The 19,165-nt window shown below is 34.8% G+C and overlaps 1 protein-coding gene across 1 annotated transcript in view; it reads left to right on the top strand.

Annotated features, from left to right (window-relative positions):
* Positions 1 to 19,165, top strand: part of GPR158 (G protein-coupled receptor 158) — a 366,690-nt gene that overhangs the window by 332,443 nt on the left and 15,082 nt on the right. Inside the window, exon 7 of the mRNA XM_090268046.1 lies at positions 3,247 to 3,485. Coding sequence (XP_090124172.1) covers positions 3,247 to 3,485 — 239 coding nt within the window. The remainder of the gene's footprint in view (positions 1 to 3,246; positions 3,486 to 19,165) is intronic.

The raw sequence follows: 19,165 nt of genomic DNA on the forward strand, positions 1-19,165 counted from the left end.
ATGATATAGCAAAATTTTCTCATTTTATTTTAAGGCAATGCTAGAAAAATGCATCGTATTCCATTTTACATAAACCAATATTCTGAAATACTTAGATCAAAATGCAGAGTTGTGTTATTTTGTTTCCTAGTGTTTGAAAACCAGTAAAATCAATATAATAGGTGATTCATGAGGACTTTTGCTTTGGTTTTTCCTCTCTGGAAATGAGATTATGAGATCAATGACAATCTTGAATTCCCAGACTTTGCAATAATTACCCAAAGGATCATCAGGCAGACATTAAAATTTTTGATAATTTAGAAGTGGAATTTCTTTATTAAAAGATCATCAAACTGGCATCATATAGATTTCCTCTGCAACAGGTAAACTCATCCAGTTAAGAAATACTTAAAAAAAATATCTAAGTTATTTTAAAAATCCACTATTAGCACTCTTTCAGATGTAGAGCTTCAATGTGGTTAGTAAAAATCTTTAAGTATCAGAAAAATAAATGATTTCCTATACCTTGGCCGTGGAAAAAAATATTTTTGTCTAAAGCAGTGGTCTTAACCTGATCAAATCCCCTCGTAGTAACTTGAAAAATCCCCAGGAGCTCTTGTGGGTTGAGAAAAAAAAATTCCTTTTCTTATCAAAGAGTTCCAACCACTATCCCTCAATGACAACTTAAAATTCTTTGCTTTTTACTTTGTTATGTGATTTCCCTTCGATTAAAATATCTCCTATCTCCTTTTGTCTTATTCACTTTCCTCTATTTTTATTTATTGGTATTCAACAAGGTCCACAAAAATACCATCTATTCTATTAGTTTACTAGACTTACTAGCTACATACAACATATACTATATGCTGTTTTATATGGTAGGCATTTGCACACTTATTTCTAGTTAAATTGTAAGCTCTAGAAGACAAGAACCCTAATTTGTGCTTCCATGTTGCCCAGCATGATCCCTAGCATATAGTTGTCATTGTATAAATGTTTGTTAATTCCACTTATACGTCACATATTCAAATTGAGTCAAGCTAGAATGTGAAACAATTCTCTCTTTGTCTGGCCCAGCCAAAATATTGAAGACCAAACAAATGGGTCAGATTCCCTCTGGAGATTCTAGTCATCTAACATTCAGAATTCATCCAGATACAACCAGAAACAGTTATGTGCACATAGTGGCTGCAAGCTTGTCCTACATAAAATAAGACTGGCACTCGCAAAATATTAATTTTCCAAGACATTTCTCTCATTTCTAAGATAGTTCTTTGAATTTTTTGATTTGCTGATAGTAGAAGCCTTTTTTATGAGATTGGTAATTGGTCAATTAACTGAATATTTAAAGCAGAAAGACATTCAAGAAATGTATAGGCACTATAATTTAAAACATACAAAAAATCATTCACCAATATTCTTTGAAATAAGGTTCCTTCTTTGACTATGAGTTTAATGTTTGGAGCACATCGTTCTTTTCTAGCATAGATCACCACAGTGCATTGTTTGCTGTCCACAATAATAGTAGTGAGACTCAATAATAAACAATAGTTAGACTCTGGAGTATTTTTTTGAAGTCTTTCTAGTTTTTAAGTTTATTGCCCACTCCAATATATTAAAATCTACTCACCTTTCTATAAGTTACCAGCTTGTTTTAGTGACTTACCTTTATGGAGTCTTATCAAAGTAATCAATATAGATTTTATACAAATAAGTATCCTTCTGTTTTGTCCAGATAATCACTTATTTATGATTTAGATAAATTATATAATATGATAATAATGGGCATAATTTGGGGAAAAATAAAACCGATTCTTAGGAAGTAACAATTGCACTGGTTGGAGCAGAGCTATTTGAGGCATCCTAAAGAAAGAGGTAGCACCTTAGCCGCCAGTGCTTGCCTGGTGGGGCTCACTATACCTACATTGGGAGTGGAGAGTAACTGTTAATCTAGTGAGCTAGTTATGGACAATAGTTAAAGAGATCTTCCATGACACTCTTACTTGAAACTAATAACTTTCTGACATTGTGCCACCGAAAATTTGAAGACGTGTTTATTTACAATTAAATAACTCCATCCTGTGTGTTAGCTGAAGGAAAATGGAGTTAAAGGTATGGAGTGGGGGATAAAAAATAATCTGCTAGAAAATAACTTTTTTTAATGGATGGATGTGTTGTGTTAATTCAGAGAGAGCTACTCATGGTCTATAGAGAGAGAAAAATAGCGTAATATATTTAGACTATTGCAAGTGTATTTGTTTAATTTCCAGATTTATAATTATTTTTATGAAGAATTAATATGAATACTTCATAAAATGTTGAAAGAAGGAAATGGAGTAGGGAATAGAAAAGTGGGGAAAATGAATTTATTATTGCTTTTTGGAAATTGATTGTAGATACCCTCATAGTACAGTAAGTCACTCATGGTGGTTTATTCAAGTAACAATTTTGTAATACAAAAATTTTGTAATGAAAGTGAGGGTTAAAATCAGCTAAGGATATTCTGGAGGTGCAATTAGAGAAAGGGTGGGTGGATGGATCACTATAGTAAGGTTAAGTTTCATCTCATCACAACATTTAGAGACAAAACAGTTCTTAGATATTATCTAATTCATCTCAACCAAGGCTATTCAAGTCATATATGTAAGAAAACAACTACAAATTTAAAAATCACTACACTTCTTATAGTCATTCAAATCCTTTTTCTTAATGCAGTGATTTTATTAATTATGCTAGCATTTAAATGTCCCATTTATTTCATTTTTTATTTTGGTAATATAATCAAATGACTATAAAGGGGGGCAATATAAAATGATTTTTAGAAAATACCACTTGTAACATTTTGCTGTAAAAAAAATTAACTGGTCCAAGGAAGTTTTTGAGTTAATATAATATTATAAAATCAACTACTCACTTTCAGGACTGTTTTTGGTCCCTTAGCAACCGTGTTTGTGCAATGTTGCCTATGGATCTTTCTATAGTCCTGAGAATTTTTCTTGAAATATTAAGACACATTAAAAAGGATTTTATTCTATTCAAACTATTTAATCACTGGTGTGTAATGTAGGATATTTGTTCTGCTATTGGTAGGTAAAGTAGAATGAAACTAAGTGAAAATAAAAGCAATACTGTTTCTGGTTTTCTTCATGTTAAAATTCTGCGTAAGTAGATTTTGGTGGGTTTAAACTTCACCTAGAAAAATAAGATATTTTAGAGTTTTACTGATGTTTAGGTTTCCCTTAACATTTTAATGTATTGCTTTTCCAGGGTTTTGAAAGTGTTTCTTTCACGAACAGCCCAGCGGATTCCATACATGACTGGTGGACGAGTTATGAGGATGCTGGCAGTAATACTCTTGGTAGTATTTTGGTTTCTTGTTGGCTGGACTTCATCTGTTTGCCAGAATTTGGAGAGGCAGATTTCCCTTATTGGCCAAGGGCAAACATCTGATCACCTCATCTTCAATACGTGCCTCATTGAACGCTGGGATTACATGACAGCAGTTGGTATGTGGTCGCATGTTTTGTGTGATTGTCTTGCCCTTTTTCCAGTAGCATTAAAATAGACTTTTTTAGAAACCTTGTCAAACCCATTCACAAAACCTAAAGGAATTTTACCTAATGTGGTTTTGGTCAAACAATATTATGAAAAGGACAGTAATTATATGTGGAATTAAAACCTTTTCTGCAAGTTTCCATTCTTTTTCAAAGGTGCTAGCTTTGTTGTGAAAATGTAGTCAAATAAATCAGGAAGAAGATATGTAGTTAATAAAGGCAACTTCTTAATGTAGAAAGACTTTCTGCTTTCATCCTATCAGTGTGTTGCCATTTGATTAACAGTAGTGATTCTCTTGAGTTATTTCTTTAGTTGGGATTAAAAAGGAAACATGATGGTATTTTTTATATAGTTTTGGTCCTATGATATATCAAACTTGGCATCGAGGGCACTTTTTGTGTAGATATTTTCTCTGCAAAGTCTCAAATTAATCTACCTTCCTCTGAAGATAACTTATTAGGACTAAATTACAGAAAAACAAAGCTAGGCTACCTGGAGGTGGTAAGAGTTAGGTGACTGAGAAGCTGGAGAACAAGGAAGAACCACATAATGGCTGAGGCCAAAGATATAAATTATTTTTTCAACACCTATTTTTTTGAAAAATGAAGAAAAATCCATAGGAATTTTCTGTTGCTGATAATAAGCTGTTTAAGCTCAGCCTTTAAATATACCAAAAAAAAAAGAAAGAAAACAAACCTTTATCATTTTATTATCATTCCCCTTAGGAAATCATGGGACAAATTTAATTTTATGTGGCATATGTCAAAAATAAACACATGAGTTTAATTCCTATTTTGTTTTGCCCATATTTGGCAATTATTGGTTGAATATTCACATTAGTATGTTGCTAGAAGCTAATAAAATGTGTATTTAGTTTATAATTTAGCCAGGATAATATTTTCTGGACAAGATATTTTAGGAATCTTATAGGCCTGATATCTATAATAAAAAAGCAATGTAGGGAATGGTAATAATGACAGTATATAAAGCTAATCATCAAAAAGATATCAATATCTATAGATACCAAAGCTATAGCAGAAGATAAAGCATAGAACTAAGGTAAGAAGCAACTCTGATTTTGACTTTACTCTGGATAAAAGCATAGAACAAAGGTAAGGATCAACTCTCATTCTGACTTTAGTCTGGATATTAAAATTAAGCAAATTATATAGATATAAAATTTCTACTTAGTAGAAACCTCTAACATTACTTGACATTCTTCAATCCAAGTTAGCCAAACTAGGAAAAATTATTTCCCTGCATTACTATGAAGAAAAACCCACTATATTTCTTTTCTGTTATATAAAGAATATAATAATCAAAATACATGATGAAGTATCATTGGGAGGGAATAAACAAGGAGAAAATATGGCCTGTTCACCTAGCAATTTTGCATTTTGTAAAACTGGTTTTAAGATGTATGCAAGGCCTAAGCCCTGGCTGCTGTGGCTCAGTGGATTGAGCGTCGGCCTGCGAGCCAAGTGTCGCTGGTTCGATTCCCAGTCAGGGCACATTACCAGGTTGCATGTCAGGTCCCCAGTTGGGGGCGCGAGTGAGAGGCAACCACACAGTGATGTTTCTCTCCCTCTCCCTTTCCCCTCTCTCTAAAAAATAAAATAAATAAACAAACAAATAAATTATTTTAAAAAAAAGATGTATGCAAGGCCTTTTAAAAATTTATTTTGTATCTTTAGAAGGTCATGTTTGTAATTTACATGTAGAAATAAATAGAAATATATAACTTACAGTAATCTACAGTTAATTTTATATGAAAACTTCTTTACATTTAAGTGAAAATTATGTACAGTGAACAAGATCCACTGAGTACCTATAATATCTCTAGTACTGTGCTGAATATTTTGCAGGAAATGTAAAATATATAAAGATCTTATTTCTCATCTATTAGCTTACTATTGGTTTATATAGATAAATGAGAATTGTTAAAAATTATAAAAAGCAAAACTAGGTGATAAAGACTCTTGGTACAATAGTGTTTCAATAAAGGAAAACAGCAGTTTGGACCAGAACCCAGGAATCTTCTTAAAAGAAAGGTTCTTTGAGCCACGAGTGATATTTAGATATGCAAATTTCAACCTTTTTTTTCTTATCTCCTGACACACATAAACTAATAACTAACATTCTGAAACACAGCCAAAAATATATGTTTTGCTGATCTGACAAAAAATGTTTAGTTTTGATTGATTCACACCAGACAGCTATTGTTGTGTTGGCTGTTGTCATTTATTTGACAATCTAAGGGAAAAGAGGTCAGTGCCCCTGGCTAAATATTCAAGTGTTGTGTTATTTTTAATTTATTTTTATTTATTGGGGTGACATTGATTAATAGTATTATATCAGTTTCAATGTATATTTCTATGATATGTGATCTGTATATTGTATTGTGTCCCCACCACCCAAAGTCAAATAATTTTCCATCACCATATATGTGGACTGCTTTACCCTTTACTAACCCCACCCCCTTCTCTCTGGTAACTATCATACCATTGCCTGTGTCTATGAATTCCAATTTCATATCCCACATGTAAATATAATCATATGGTTCTTAGCTTTTTCTGACTGACTTATCTTGCTTCGTATAGTATTCCTGAGGTCCATCCATGCTGTCACAAATGGCGGAATTTCATCTTTTCTTATGGCTGAGTAATAAACCTCTTCTTTATCTAGTCGTCTATCAGAGGGCACTTTGGTTGTCTTCATGTCTTCGCCACTGTGAATAATGCTGCAATGAATATAGGGGTGCACATGTATTTGCAAATAAATGTTTTCGGGTTTTTTAGGTAGGTACCCAGAAGAGGGATTGCTGGATCATAGGTAGTTCTATTCTTAATTTTTTTAGAAGTCTCCATACTGCTTTCCATACTGGCTGAACGATTTTACATTCCCCCCAGCAGTGAATGAAGGTTTCCTTTTCTCCATAACCTTCCCAGCACTTACCACTTGTCTTGTTGATAGCCATTCTAACAGGTGTGAGATGGTATCTCATTGTAGTTTTGATTTGCATTTCCCTAACAACTAGTGAAGCTGAACATCTTTTCATATATCTGTTGGCCATCTGTATGTCTTCTTGGAGAGATGTCTGTTTAGGTCCTCTGCCCTTTTTTAATTGGATTGTTTGTTTGTTTGGTATTGAGTTGTATGAGTTTCTCGTATATTTTGGATATTAACCCCTTGTTGGAACTGTTATTTGCAAGTATCATCTCCCATTCGGCTGATTGTCTTTTTGTTTTGTTGCTGGTTTCTTTCACTGTGCAGAACCTTCTTAGTTTGATATAGTCCCATTCATTTATGATTAAAACACTCAGTAAAATGAGTATAGAATGAAAGTTCCTCAATATAATAAAAGCCATATATGACCTTTATCACACTCGGTAGTGAAGTGCTGAAGCCAATATCATACACAGTAGTGAAGTACTAGAGCTTTTCCTCTAAAATTAAGAACAAGACAAGGATGTCCACTCTCACCACTCTTATTCAACAGACTTCTGGAAGTCCTTGCCAGAGCAATCAGAAAAGAGAAAGCAGTAAAACATATCCAAATTGGGAAAGAAGAAGTAAAAGTGTCATTTTTAAAAATGACATGATTCTGTATATAGAAAATCCTAAATATGTCACCAAAAGTTATATGAGACAAAAAACAAATACAATAAAAAGTTGCAGGGTACAAAAATCAATGTACAAAAATTCACTGCTTTCCCATATACTAATAACAAAACTTCAGAAAAAGAAATGAAAAAAAAACAGTCTTTTGCAATTGTAACCAAAACAATAAAATATCTAGGAATAAGCTTAGCAAAGGATGTGAAAGACCTATTTATTAAAAACTACAAAGCGTTATTAGAAGAGATTGAAAACAACACAATGAAATGGAAAGATATTCTATGTTCATGGATTGAAGAGTCAACAGTTAAAATGGCCATATTACAGCAACATACAGATTTAATGTAATCCTATCAAAATTCCAATGTCATTTTTCAAAAAAATAGAATAAAAAATTATCAGATTTGTAGGGAACCATACAGATTTGTATGGAACATAAAAGGCCCAGAATAGCCAAAGCAATCCTGAGAATATAGAATGAAGCGGGAGGTATCACACTACCTTACTTCAAACTGTACTACAGAGCTATGATAATCAAAACAGCATGCTGCTGCCAGAAAAACAGACACACTAACCAATGGAACATAATTGGGAGCTCAGAAATAAAACCACATGTGTATGGACAAATAATTTTGACAAAGGAGCCAAGACACACAATGGAGAAAGGAAAGCCTCTTCAATAAATGGTGCTGAGAAACTCAGAAAGCCACATGCAAATGAATAAAACTAGATTACAATTTGTCTCCATGTACACAAATTAATTCAAAATGATCCAAAGGCCTAAATATAAGATCTGACACAATAAATTACATAGAAGAAAACATAGGTACTAAACATATGGACTTTGGTCATGGAGAACATTTTATGAATTTGACCCAAAGGCAAGGGAAGTAAAGACATGTTTTTAAAATTCTTGCAGCACACCAGTTGAACATCACTGATTTAGATTATTAGAAAGAGGCATAGGTAATATTCCCTTGGGAGGTATAGCAGTTGTTGTGGGTGACAGTTGTATGAAACCTGAAGGAAACACCTAACTAGAAGAGAGAATTGTGTTGGAATACATCGTGAACAATGCTTGTTTGTTGTGAGTCTTGTTAATCCTGTTATAGGAATTTAGAGTCAGGATAGTGATGTGATGAATAGAAGTTCAATCTAGATTGCTCTTAGACTATATATATATATATATATATATATATATATATATATATATATAATATTATTAAGTGAAATGTACCAGATTTGGGGTTTGGAATAATTAGACTGGAGAAAACTGGAGAGCAGTGATTCTCAGAGTGTGGTCTCAAAACCAGCAGCGTCATTATCACTGGGAATTTGTTAGAAATGACATTCTCGGCCCAGTGTCCGGACTTCCTCAATCAGGCAGCCCAGGGGAGTCGCTCCCAGCACGCTGTGTGTAACAAGCCCTCCACGTGATTCTGATGTTACTCTAAAGTATAAAACTACTAACTCAGAAGAAGTGATCAGATAAACTTAATCGAACATAATGATCACTTATGTCAGTTGTGCTCATACATTTCATGATACTCTTTCTGTTTCCCTGATCAACCACTGGAACAGCTTCAAAATGGTTATTTCACGTCTTGTCTTGAATCTTGTCTTCATACCTTGAAACTACCCATGTTTCTCTTCTTTCTTAGAGTAAGGGTCCTCCAGGCCATGGGCCAGTATTGGTCCAGGCCTGTTAGGAACCAGGCTGCATAGCAGGAGGTGAGCTTGAATGTAGTGTGCTCGAATCATCCTGAAATCATATTCCCACACCCGTTGTCCGTGGAAAAATTATCTTTCCCAAAACTGGCCCCTGGTGCCAAAAAGGTTGTAGAGGATTCCTCCTTGAATAATTAAGTAGGAGCCATCAAAGAGGAGTGCCTTCCAATTCTTGCCTACATATCTAAAAATCTTCCCATATTCCTACCCAGTCTTACTTTTGTCTCCCTCGTATTATCTAAACTAACTCCTGTGCCACACCCTTCCAACATTGACCCCTCATCTCCAGTGACCTCTCATTTTATATGACTTTTCTATCATCCAAAACTTCCTGACTTCCCAAATCACTCATTGAAGAATTCCATGTGACCACAGCATTCTCTCCTACCTTACTTAACTACTCCCCTACAATAGCTCTTGAGTGTCATGGACTATTTTTATTTTACTTACTGCTACTAAATTCCACTTTCCTCCAGAGAGAAAGCTTACCAGGTAGTATTTTTTCCCCACTAGCCAGGAGGAAAATATGAAAAAGTAGGCATTTCTAAGTACTTCTGGAGATTGCCAGGGAAGGGCATGTAGAGAGCAAAAGGCTGCTGAGCTCACTTCATGGGGCTCCTTAAATAGGTAGTACAAGAGGGGACAAAGATCCATAGCTTGAGCGAGCTGCTAGGGATGCAGTTCCTTGGACAATAGTGAGGTCTCAGTTACGGTAAAGATGTAGAGAGAAGCTAAGTGAAGAGATTAACTATATATCATGGGAAGATCTAGGTCACGGTTTTAGGAGTGAGATGGAAGTAGTAAGACTTGAGTGACAGGAATCAGTTAAACTAATACTCCCAAAGGTGTTAAATGATAGCATTAGGGTTTCTTAGAAAGTAAAAGACTAGTGATAGGTTTCAAAAACCAAGAGGTAAGAGGAAATTAAGTGTTGGGGTGGTGTTTTTGTTGTCTCCCAGTCATTGCATTTGCCCTATAAACTACAGGAACACCTTAGTTGCAATAATATGCTTTTCCTATTGTCACAACATTCTCTAAAGAAAAATCAAGACACATGGTTTAACAATGGGAACAGCTACTTGAAATTAGGACTGTCTTGAAAATTAGAGACATGTGGTTGCTGTAATTTTTTTTCACACTGCCCTGCAGCAATTTCATTTATTTATCTTTCAGCAAGCAGCATTTGATATCCTGTATTTAATCGCTCTTAATGTTTTCTAATGTATAGCATATGCCTCTTTGCAGTTCTCTTTATATATTTTTTTATAAGTAGAATGTTTACCACTAGCCTTTTTATATTCTGGCTCTTATTAAAGAAGAAACTCATGTATCTTCAGTCAGCCATAAAGCAACCTATGCTGAAAGTTAAATTATCCCCCATTTCTTAAACAGAAATGTTTCTATGTAGGGAAGAGGCTGTGGAGAGGCAGTAGTTAGGTTTTACCTTGAGGTTATGGGATATTTTTGGCAAGAAGCTGTGTGTGCTTACTTTTATGTCAGAAGTCAATCTAGAAAAAGAGGAAAACTGATGGATGAACATGAATTCTGGATCAGCTGTATCTGTCAAAAACAATCTATTTTTTAAATACAAAATAAAAAACAGTTTGAAAGAATGTAATATATAACATTTTTTCACTGAAGTAGAACTTGAGTTAGAAATGTGGGTAATAATCTTAAAGAATGGGTCCATTCTATTTTTTCTTACTGCTCCAAAACTGCCCAAATAGTGATTTTCCTGCTGTAATTGTTATAGCAGGAAAAAAACATGTAGAAAAGAGCTTGGAAAAATCTCTGGGTCTCTAAAAATTTCAGTTTCTTCCTTAAGGAAATATTTGAAAAAACAAAAAAGAGAATAAAAATGACTTTAAGGATTCCATTGTTGTTTATGTTCATCTACAATTTCCAATATTCATTGTTTGTTGTGTATAAAAAATTATGAGGTAAGCTTTAATAGAAAACAAACAAGTATATAAACATTGCAACTATGGAAGACAAATGAATATTGGACAGTGTGAAAAGTGTTTACAGTAATCTTTCTTTTAATGTTTTTCTTTTATCTGCTGGAAAGAAAATTCCAAAATTTGGATGTTCCAGAATATTTCTAGATTAGACTAGAATTCCTATAGAACTGAGCTGTCATACTTACATTATCCAACATTATATAACTCAGCACTTTAAATTTTTCTGAGTATATTATTGTAGCTCACTGAAGGTAAAAGAAATTCTTACATCTGCTTAGTCCTCTTTCCTCTCCTAACCTAGTAGCTGTGTGCTACTCAGCAACATTGCCTACATTGTTCACACTATATTCCTGAAAGAATAAAAATGAGCTCAACTACCTTGATCTTGTAGTATTTTATATTGTTGGGATTAAACCAGTATAAAGAAACATATTGAATGTAAAAATCCAAGAGTTACACAATTGTCCCCAATTTTATATTTTAATGGTAAAAGTGTATATTCATATTTGGGGAGGTGTTTTTAGAGCAAATTATAATAACTAAATTGGCAATACCTAGCCCTTCTATGAAATTTTACTTCTGACTTATCCAAAAGTCAAAATAAGATTGTTACAAATATGGCATGGCAAATCAGAAATATCATATTTTAAATATTGTACAGAGCATTTATAAATATTGAAGTAGGGCAAAACCAATTTGATTTTGATTAAAAATCTTTATTATTTTACCATTCTCCCAGAGCTTTGTAAAGAATAAAGGGAGTGGAACTAGGAAACATTCTCCTAAATTAAAAGAGACAGCAAATAAATATCCCAAGTCATACTCATTTTGAAAATTATTGGTTGTAGAATTACCAGTTTTTTTCCCCTAAATCGAGTTACCCTAGTTGGTACGTTGGTAATTGGTTGTCCGTGTTCAGGATATTTTACAATAGCATTAAAATTTGTCATATTAAAAACTTAAAATAATTGGTTGGTACAAACAGATAAAGAGTAGAATTAAATTCTCATGCCCAAATTAACTTTTATAATTTCACCTCCAGGTTCAGGAAGACCACATCTCGATTTGGAATTGCCAGCAAGGTCCCTAAGTACAGGGCTTCCACATTTGGAATATGGAAATTTAGTAGTAGATGTGGTGATACAGTGGAGTTCATTCTTTAGTATATTTAGTTGGTTAGCAGTCAATTTCTGACTACACACTCTGAACATGAACTGAATATATTGACCAGGGAGCAAGATAAGTCAGAATAAGTGGACAGATTCTTAACTTGCTTACTAGAAACAAGAACAAGGCTGCAGAAAAGTGAGTGATAGGTGGTAACACCAGGGATCTTTAGGGCTTCCGTTCTGAATCTTCCATGGCTAAATCTCTGCATCAAACTTCAGGGCAGACCTAGGCAAGTACTGAAATGTTTCCTTAGTTTCTTCCAGAAGTTAAGTAATGATATTCTAAGATGATTAAAAAGGGATATAAATGAGAATAAAGCTATTTCGCTGCCTTCTCTAACCCAGCACAAGAATTTATACAAAAGCCTCTATCCAGGTTATCATTTATTTCCTTTATTTTCTGCTATTCATTATTATCTTTCTGTTTCACTGGTTTGGCGTAATTCTTCTCAACTGCATTTATATGATCTTGTGACTATTCTGTGACAAGGACTCTTATAAATTAAGATCTCCCATAATCTCTTAGTGGTTGTGAAAAATTCACCAATACATGAAGTATTTGTGGTTTTGGAAACTTGTCAGAGCTTTACCCCCTTGCCATATGTTTTATTCACCACGTTTGAAAGAAAGACATAGAAAAAATATAAGCAATAATTACACAGGTATGATAAGCTTGGGTTCACAATCCATTTGGGAATTTTTAAATATTTATGTACTTTTAGGATATAACAACATTAATTACCCCACTGTTCAAAAGTACTAATTCATTTCCATGAATTTCACATGGAATATTTTCACTGCAGAAAATAATATCTTTACATTTCTCTTCTTTATTGACATGCTGTTCCTTTTTGTCTTCCTTCCTGGTAAAATATTTTAAACACACAAAGCAGAAAATGTGTTTAGTATCTTAATTAGTAGTGTGTCAGTGTTTAGTAGGAACTGAGAAGAATATAGTAACTCTCTTCCTGAGTTATATAAGGAAATTCTGAAACAGCAATTGTTTCTAAGAACTTAAATACTTCATTACCCTAGAAGATTAGGCCATATTATGACAGGTGAAATGTGATATAAGCACCATTTAATGAGTATTGGGGAAAATAGATTTAGACTTCTTCTCCATCTGCTTTAGACTAATGTTCATTATTTAGGTTCCTTATATGAATCTCCTTTTACTCTAATGTACCATATGCCTTAATCCCTGCTTCATCACTTGTTAACATTTTCAAATGAATTTTTAATTTTTAATCAAAGGGTAAAAAACTGACCCAATTGACAGGTCAGTTGCCTTGGCTTGGGATATAGTGCTAGGAAGTCACACACATTTTTTGAAGGTCTTGCTTCAATTTTTTTAAAAATGGAAGTAGGAATTGTTTTCTTGTTTATATACATACCCCCTCTTCTGAAAAATATTTTACTTCTTTGAAGGGCAGCTATTTAATGCTAAAAATCAAAGGATAAATTAAATTGTATCTTAATTTTATATTCTAGTACCATTTTTTTCCTTTTGAACATTCAAGAACTTTAGTAGTAAATGAGATTGTCTTGTGAGAGCAGCATGTGAAGAATAGAGAGCAAGACAAATTATGATGTCTGTGGTTACCACCATTTCTTCTAAGGAGTTTCATCTCCCCTGTGCAACCCTAAGATTTTAAAGGTGGGGGGGAGATTAAGAAGAAAACTCTTCTGTTGCTTGAAAAACTCAGTTTTCAAGAAGATTTGGCAGATCTTTTCCTTGTATTAAAAGAACTCTCATGGAGACCCTTTTGCCAACAGAACAGCCAAAGATTTGTAATGAACACATGATTTCTTACTTAGTGGTAAAGTAATGTCCCAAGTTAAGCCTAACTCAGCAAAATTGTCTCAAAGATTTTATAAGTATAAAATTAAGATATAAAATAATGTATTCTTTCTATTTGCCCTTTAGCATCATACAAATAAATATACCTCAGAGAAGTAAAATATTTTTCCATAAAAGTGGAACATAATTAAACAAAAATACTACCCCCACTACAATCATTCCTAAGCCACTCAAGCTAGTTCTTCAAAAGCAATGTGTCAGTTTCTAGTAACATAGCCCAAGCTGAGGTAAAGCATATGAATGCAGACAGTCTTTCATGAAAGGCTGGAATTTTAAGATGCATTTTTACTTTATTTATTTTAATCTTCACTTGAGGATATGCTTACTGATTTTAGAGAGAGGGGGCAGGAGGGAGAGAGAGGAAGAGAAACATCAATGTGAGAAACATTATGACTCTGGACTGAACCCACAACCTAGACATGTGCTCTGAAGGGGAATCGACCCCACAACCCTTCAATTCACATGATGACACTCCAGCCAACTGAGCCACACTGGCCAGGGCTTAAAATACATTTTTAAAATATTAACAAGTAATCCCAATTCCAACCCCTTTCCCAAACAATACACATGCAAATAACAGAGAAAGAGAAATGGAAGGAACATACTAGAAGACACAGCTTGCTGCCTTGACATTCACCCTGTGTTGCCCTGAGAGGTCTCTAATCCTGTAATACTCAATGATAACTTTCCACTGCCTACCATATTATTACAATAAAAGCATAGTAAGTTTACTTTGACCACAAATTTTCTAAATGGATAGGATTTAGAGAAAAATTAGAAAAGAACATTAAAACAGCACTTAAAAAAACGAAAACTAAAAGCTTTTCCATTTATGTATTTATTTATGCCATATGAAGATAATTTCAAAGGGACTAAGAAGGGTAAATTGTTATTAACACAAAATGTTTTTGTAGCAGGGCAAAGCAGGGTACCACAACTTGAGAGACATTTGCAATTTGAAGTTGTTTTTCTCTCAGCACTCGTGGGTGGCCTTATGATAGAGCTGGGACATCCTCATTGTCAAAGAACTGATATTCACTCTCATTTCTGTGCTTGATCCAGCCCTTTGGAGTGATAGCTTGAGATTGTTTTTATTACAGTATATTAATTTTTACAGGGCTATGGTAGTAAACTTTTAAATAGAGTGTTACCCTTTATAGTTTAAAAATAAAATACCTCAGTTTTCTGAGAGTCCTATTTGTCTCTTTAAGTATAAATACAATTCCCTTTTTAACTATACTCGTGCCTTCCATCAAAATAATTTAACACCAGAAATTATTTTCTGAAGCAGAAGAACAACACATATTTCAACTCCCACATAAAACACTGTAAAATTTGGTAACATCTGCATATTTTCTTTACTAACTGCAGTGTTAGTCTGAAGTTAATTATATGAAACTAATTTTTTTCTAACACAATTCTTATATATCGCATTTAGTTTATTGGTACTTTGAATCATAAATTGTTTTTCAGCTAGAGTGTATTGTTTGATATTGCTAATGAAATAATTTTAATGTTCAGCTTAGCTGTCGCGAGGAATCTTATTTTGTCTTATACTTTTAAATATAATTTTCCATTGTAGCACACTAATTAACCTGATAACTTTCCTTTTTAAAAAAATCTTCAGCATAGCATCATATAAAAGCACTGCAATAATTGGCAGGAGGTAGTTTTTATAATTCTGCTACATATGAATCCTTCAATTACAGCATTTTTTTTTGTGTGTGTGCTAGTGTTGTTTAATAATATTTTTGCATTTACCATTCCTGAGTTCCAAGAATAGTACTATACATACACTTAATGGTCCATTTATATAAATAGAGATTGCTATTATTAATAATAATGCCAATGTGATCTTCAGATTATGAATGAGCCCTGTGATATGAGATGGAATGACAAGATAACAGACTACATTTCCAATATCATGAAAGTGATATCATTTCTATTTATTCAATTAAACAACTATTGATTAAATCTTAGGTATGGGTGCTCAGTACTGTCATCTGTGTGGGCAAAGGCAAAAAAATAATAATAATTGAGAGATTCAATTCTTGCCCTGAAGGAGGTCATAACTATTTGGGGCTGAGGTGAGGGTGGGGGAGAGAGACTAAAAAGTATTATTAGTCCTCACAAACAATATTCTTCCAGTTATATGTTGTGTGGCATTATTCTCTGCCTTGTGTAGTATAGATAGTTAAAAATTATAATAGATTAGAGGAAGGAAAATTCAGTGTAAGTCAGAAGCATTTTAGGTGGCCTTATGATAGAGGTGGGTCCTTAATCAAATATTGAAAAATTGGTTAAGACATGGAAACGTGAGTGAGAGATTTCTTGTGTGAGCAATAGTTTGAACAAAGACTCAGAAGCAGGAAGGGCCTTTGGAGTGTTCAGAGGAAAATGAATGTTCCTGGGTCAGCCCAGAGTTCATGTAGGGGAGCACTGGGAGATCAAGTTGTATATATAAGGTCTGTTCGGAAGATATCCAGCCATGTAATATGAAAAAGAGACATTTATTGAAGAAGATACAAGACATAAGAAACATTGTACATAGGACAATGGCACCTCAGTTTCTTCAAAGTAGGCATGTTGGAGCTTCACACAGTTATCCCAGTCCCTATCAGCTGTCCTGTTGTATTTCCCTGATTCTCATTGGTGGTCTGAAATCTCTTCCCCTTTCAAAGGTGATTTTAGTTTTGGGAAACACCAGAAGCTGCAGGGTGCCAAATCTGCACTGTAGGGGGCTGAGTCACCTGGGTGATTTGATGTTTCACCAAAAAATTGCACGAGACATGGCGCATAAATGGGCATGTTGTCATGATAAAGCTGCCAATTACCAGTTGCCCATAGCTATGGCCTTCTGAATGATTCAAATAGTTTCTGTGGAGGAATATTCAAGCTTAATGCAAAATCTCATGCACATTTGTTATTCTAATCACTCAGTCATTTGTAATGTGGTAGCCATACAGTACACATGCTCACTCAACAGCATCTACTGCCCCCACTGATTAGTACAGTGAAGTCAGCATTGTTTATGCACATGCATTCCAATCCACTATCCATGGCTGCCAGGTTACATCAATGTTGTGCAAACCATTCTTGTTATATTAACAATGGTTGGACATTATTTCCAATAGACCTCATATAACATAAAGTCATGGGGCTTGGAATGCCAGAACCAAGCATTTGTACAATAATAGTGAGCCACTGAAGATTTCTAAATGAAGATGCATGCAATGCCTCACAAAAGGTTGACCTGAGTGTCAGAGACTAGATAAGAAGTCAGGGTCTAAGAAATATAAAGCACAAGAGGAAAAGGCCCAATGATGTGAGCAGATAACATGAAGCCTGAGCATCCAGAAAGTCTTAAATATGAAGATATGCCTGCCCTGAGAGGAACCCTTTGTAGTCTTACTTTTGGGTCAGGAATTATTTCCAGTGTCCTAAGTGAGTATGAGTGAATATTCTAATGGAAATGTGAATCAGTTAACCAAAATGGAGTTGCAGAGTTTTAGACAAATTCTGATGTAATCAAAGCGGAGTTTTAAAAAATGAACCTGTCACTGTTAGGGAGAAAGGATTAACACAGGGTGAGGACAGGTTTAGATATGGCAGTAGTTGAAAAATAGTTGTAACAAATGAGTGAACTGATAGGGGCTTAGGCAAAGATTGTAATTGTAGGTATTGAAAAGAGTGATACTTATGAAAAATAACTCAAAGTAGAAATGTCCCAATGAGAGGCAGCTCTGAGATTTTAACTCTGATACAGATGCACTATGGACAAAAGTACAAGGGTTAGGACAGAAAGCTTTACATGAAGATATCAGCATTTCCTGGTTTGCTTTTCCTGATCCAGTAGAGCTCAGTTGGAAAGAACAGTCATAGCACATGGCCAGTGGCTAACGTATTGAATTATTCGGACCTCCACTAAATATCATGAAGATCTTTTCTTTTTCTTATTAAACTTTGTTTTAGTGGGTCTCAAAATTCTGTGACAGATTTTTGGTCAAGTTATTTAGAAAAACTAACTAAGACTGCCCCCTCACCCCACCACCACCACACAAACACACACACACACACACACACACACACACACACAAATAGTCCACAAAAATTCTCCTTTCCTTCTGAAGGTTTTATGAAGCAGTATAATCATTAACCATATTTTACTGTTAAACTTAAGTAGCCAGTTAAGACAGTCATGAAACTGTTCTTCCACCATTGATTAAGACTGGTGCCAGGTATTGGAGATGATATTTACTTAGCCTTTTGAGCTTTCTGAGCAGACTTGGTGGTTTTGCCAGCTCTACCTGCTTTCTTGTCCACTGTTTTGATGACACTCATGCTGTCTCATGTCACAGCAAAGCAGCCCAGAGGACAATAGAGAAGCTCTCAACACACATGGGCTTGCTAGGAACCATATCAATGGTGGCAGCATCACCAGATTTCAAAAACTTTGGCCCATCTTCCAAATTTTTCCCAGAAGGATGATCAATCTTCTTCAGCTCAGCAAATCTGAAACCAATGTGAGCTGTGTGAAACTCCAGAACAGGTGCATGTTCAACACTGATTTAGCCTGGATGGTTCTGGATAATCACCTGAGCCGTGAAGCCAGCTGCTTCCATTGGTGGATCATTTTTGCTATCACCAGACCATTGCCACAATGAACATCTTTGAAAGGCACATTTTTGACATTGAAGCCCACGTTGTCCTCAGGAAGGGCTTCACTCCAAGCTTCATGGTGCATTTCAACAAACTTTAATTCAGTTGTAACATTGACTGGGGCAAAGGCGACCGCCATGCTGGGTTTGAGAACACCAGTCTCCTTTCAGCCCACAGGGCGAGTACCAATACCATCAATTTTGTAAACATCTGGAGGGGCAGACACGGGCTTGTCAGTTGGATGAATCAATGGCAGAATACAATCTAGAGCTTAAAGCAGCATGGTTCCACTGGCATTGCCCTCTTTATGGGTGACTTTCCATCCCTTAAGGCGTTTTAGCACTTGGCTCCAGCATGTTGTCACCATTCCAAACAATAATTGGCACAAATGCTACTGTGTCAGGATTGTAGCCAATTTTCTTATGGTAGGTGAGGTGCTGACTTTATTAATGACTTCCTTGTATCTTTTCTGGCTATAGGGCAGCTCAGTGGAATACATTTTGTTAACACCTAGAGTCAGCTGTTTCACACCCAGTGAGTGTGTGAGCCAGAGGGCATGCTCCTAGGTCTGCCCATTCTTGGAGATGCCTGCTGCAAATACACCAATACCAGCAAAAACAATCAGAATAGCACAA

The sequence above is a fragment of the Furipterus horrens genome, unplaced genomic scaffold (assembly GCF_987537825.1).
Source record: "Furipterus horrens unplaced genomic scaffold, mFurHor1.1.pri manual_scaffold_2, whole genome shotgun sequence".
Classification (NCBI taxonomy): Eukaryota; Metazoa; Chordata; class Mammalia; order Chiroptera; family Furipteridae; genus Furipterus; species Furipterus horrens.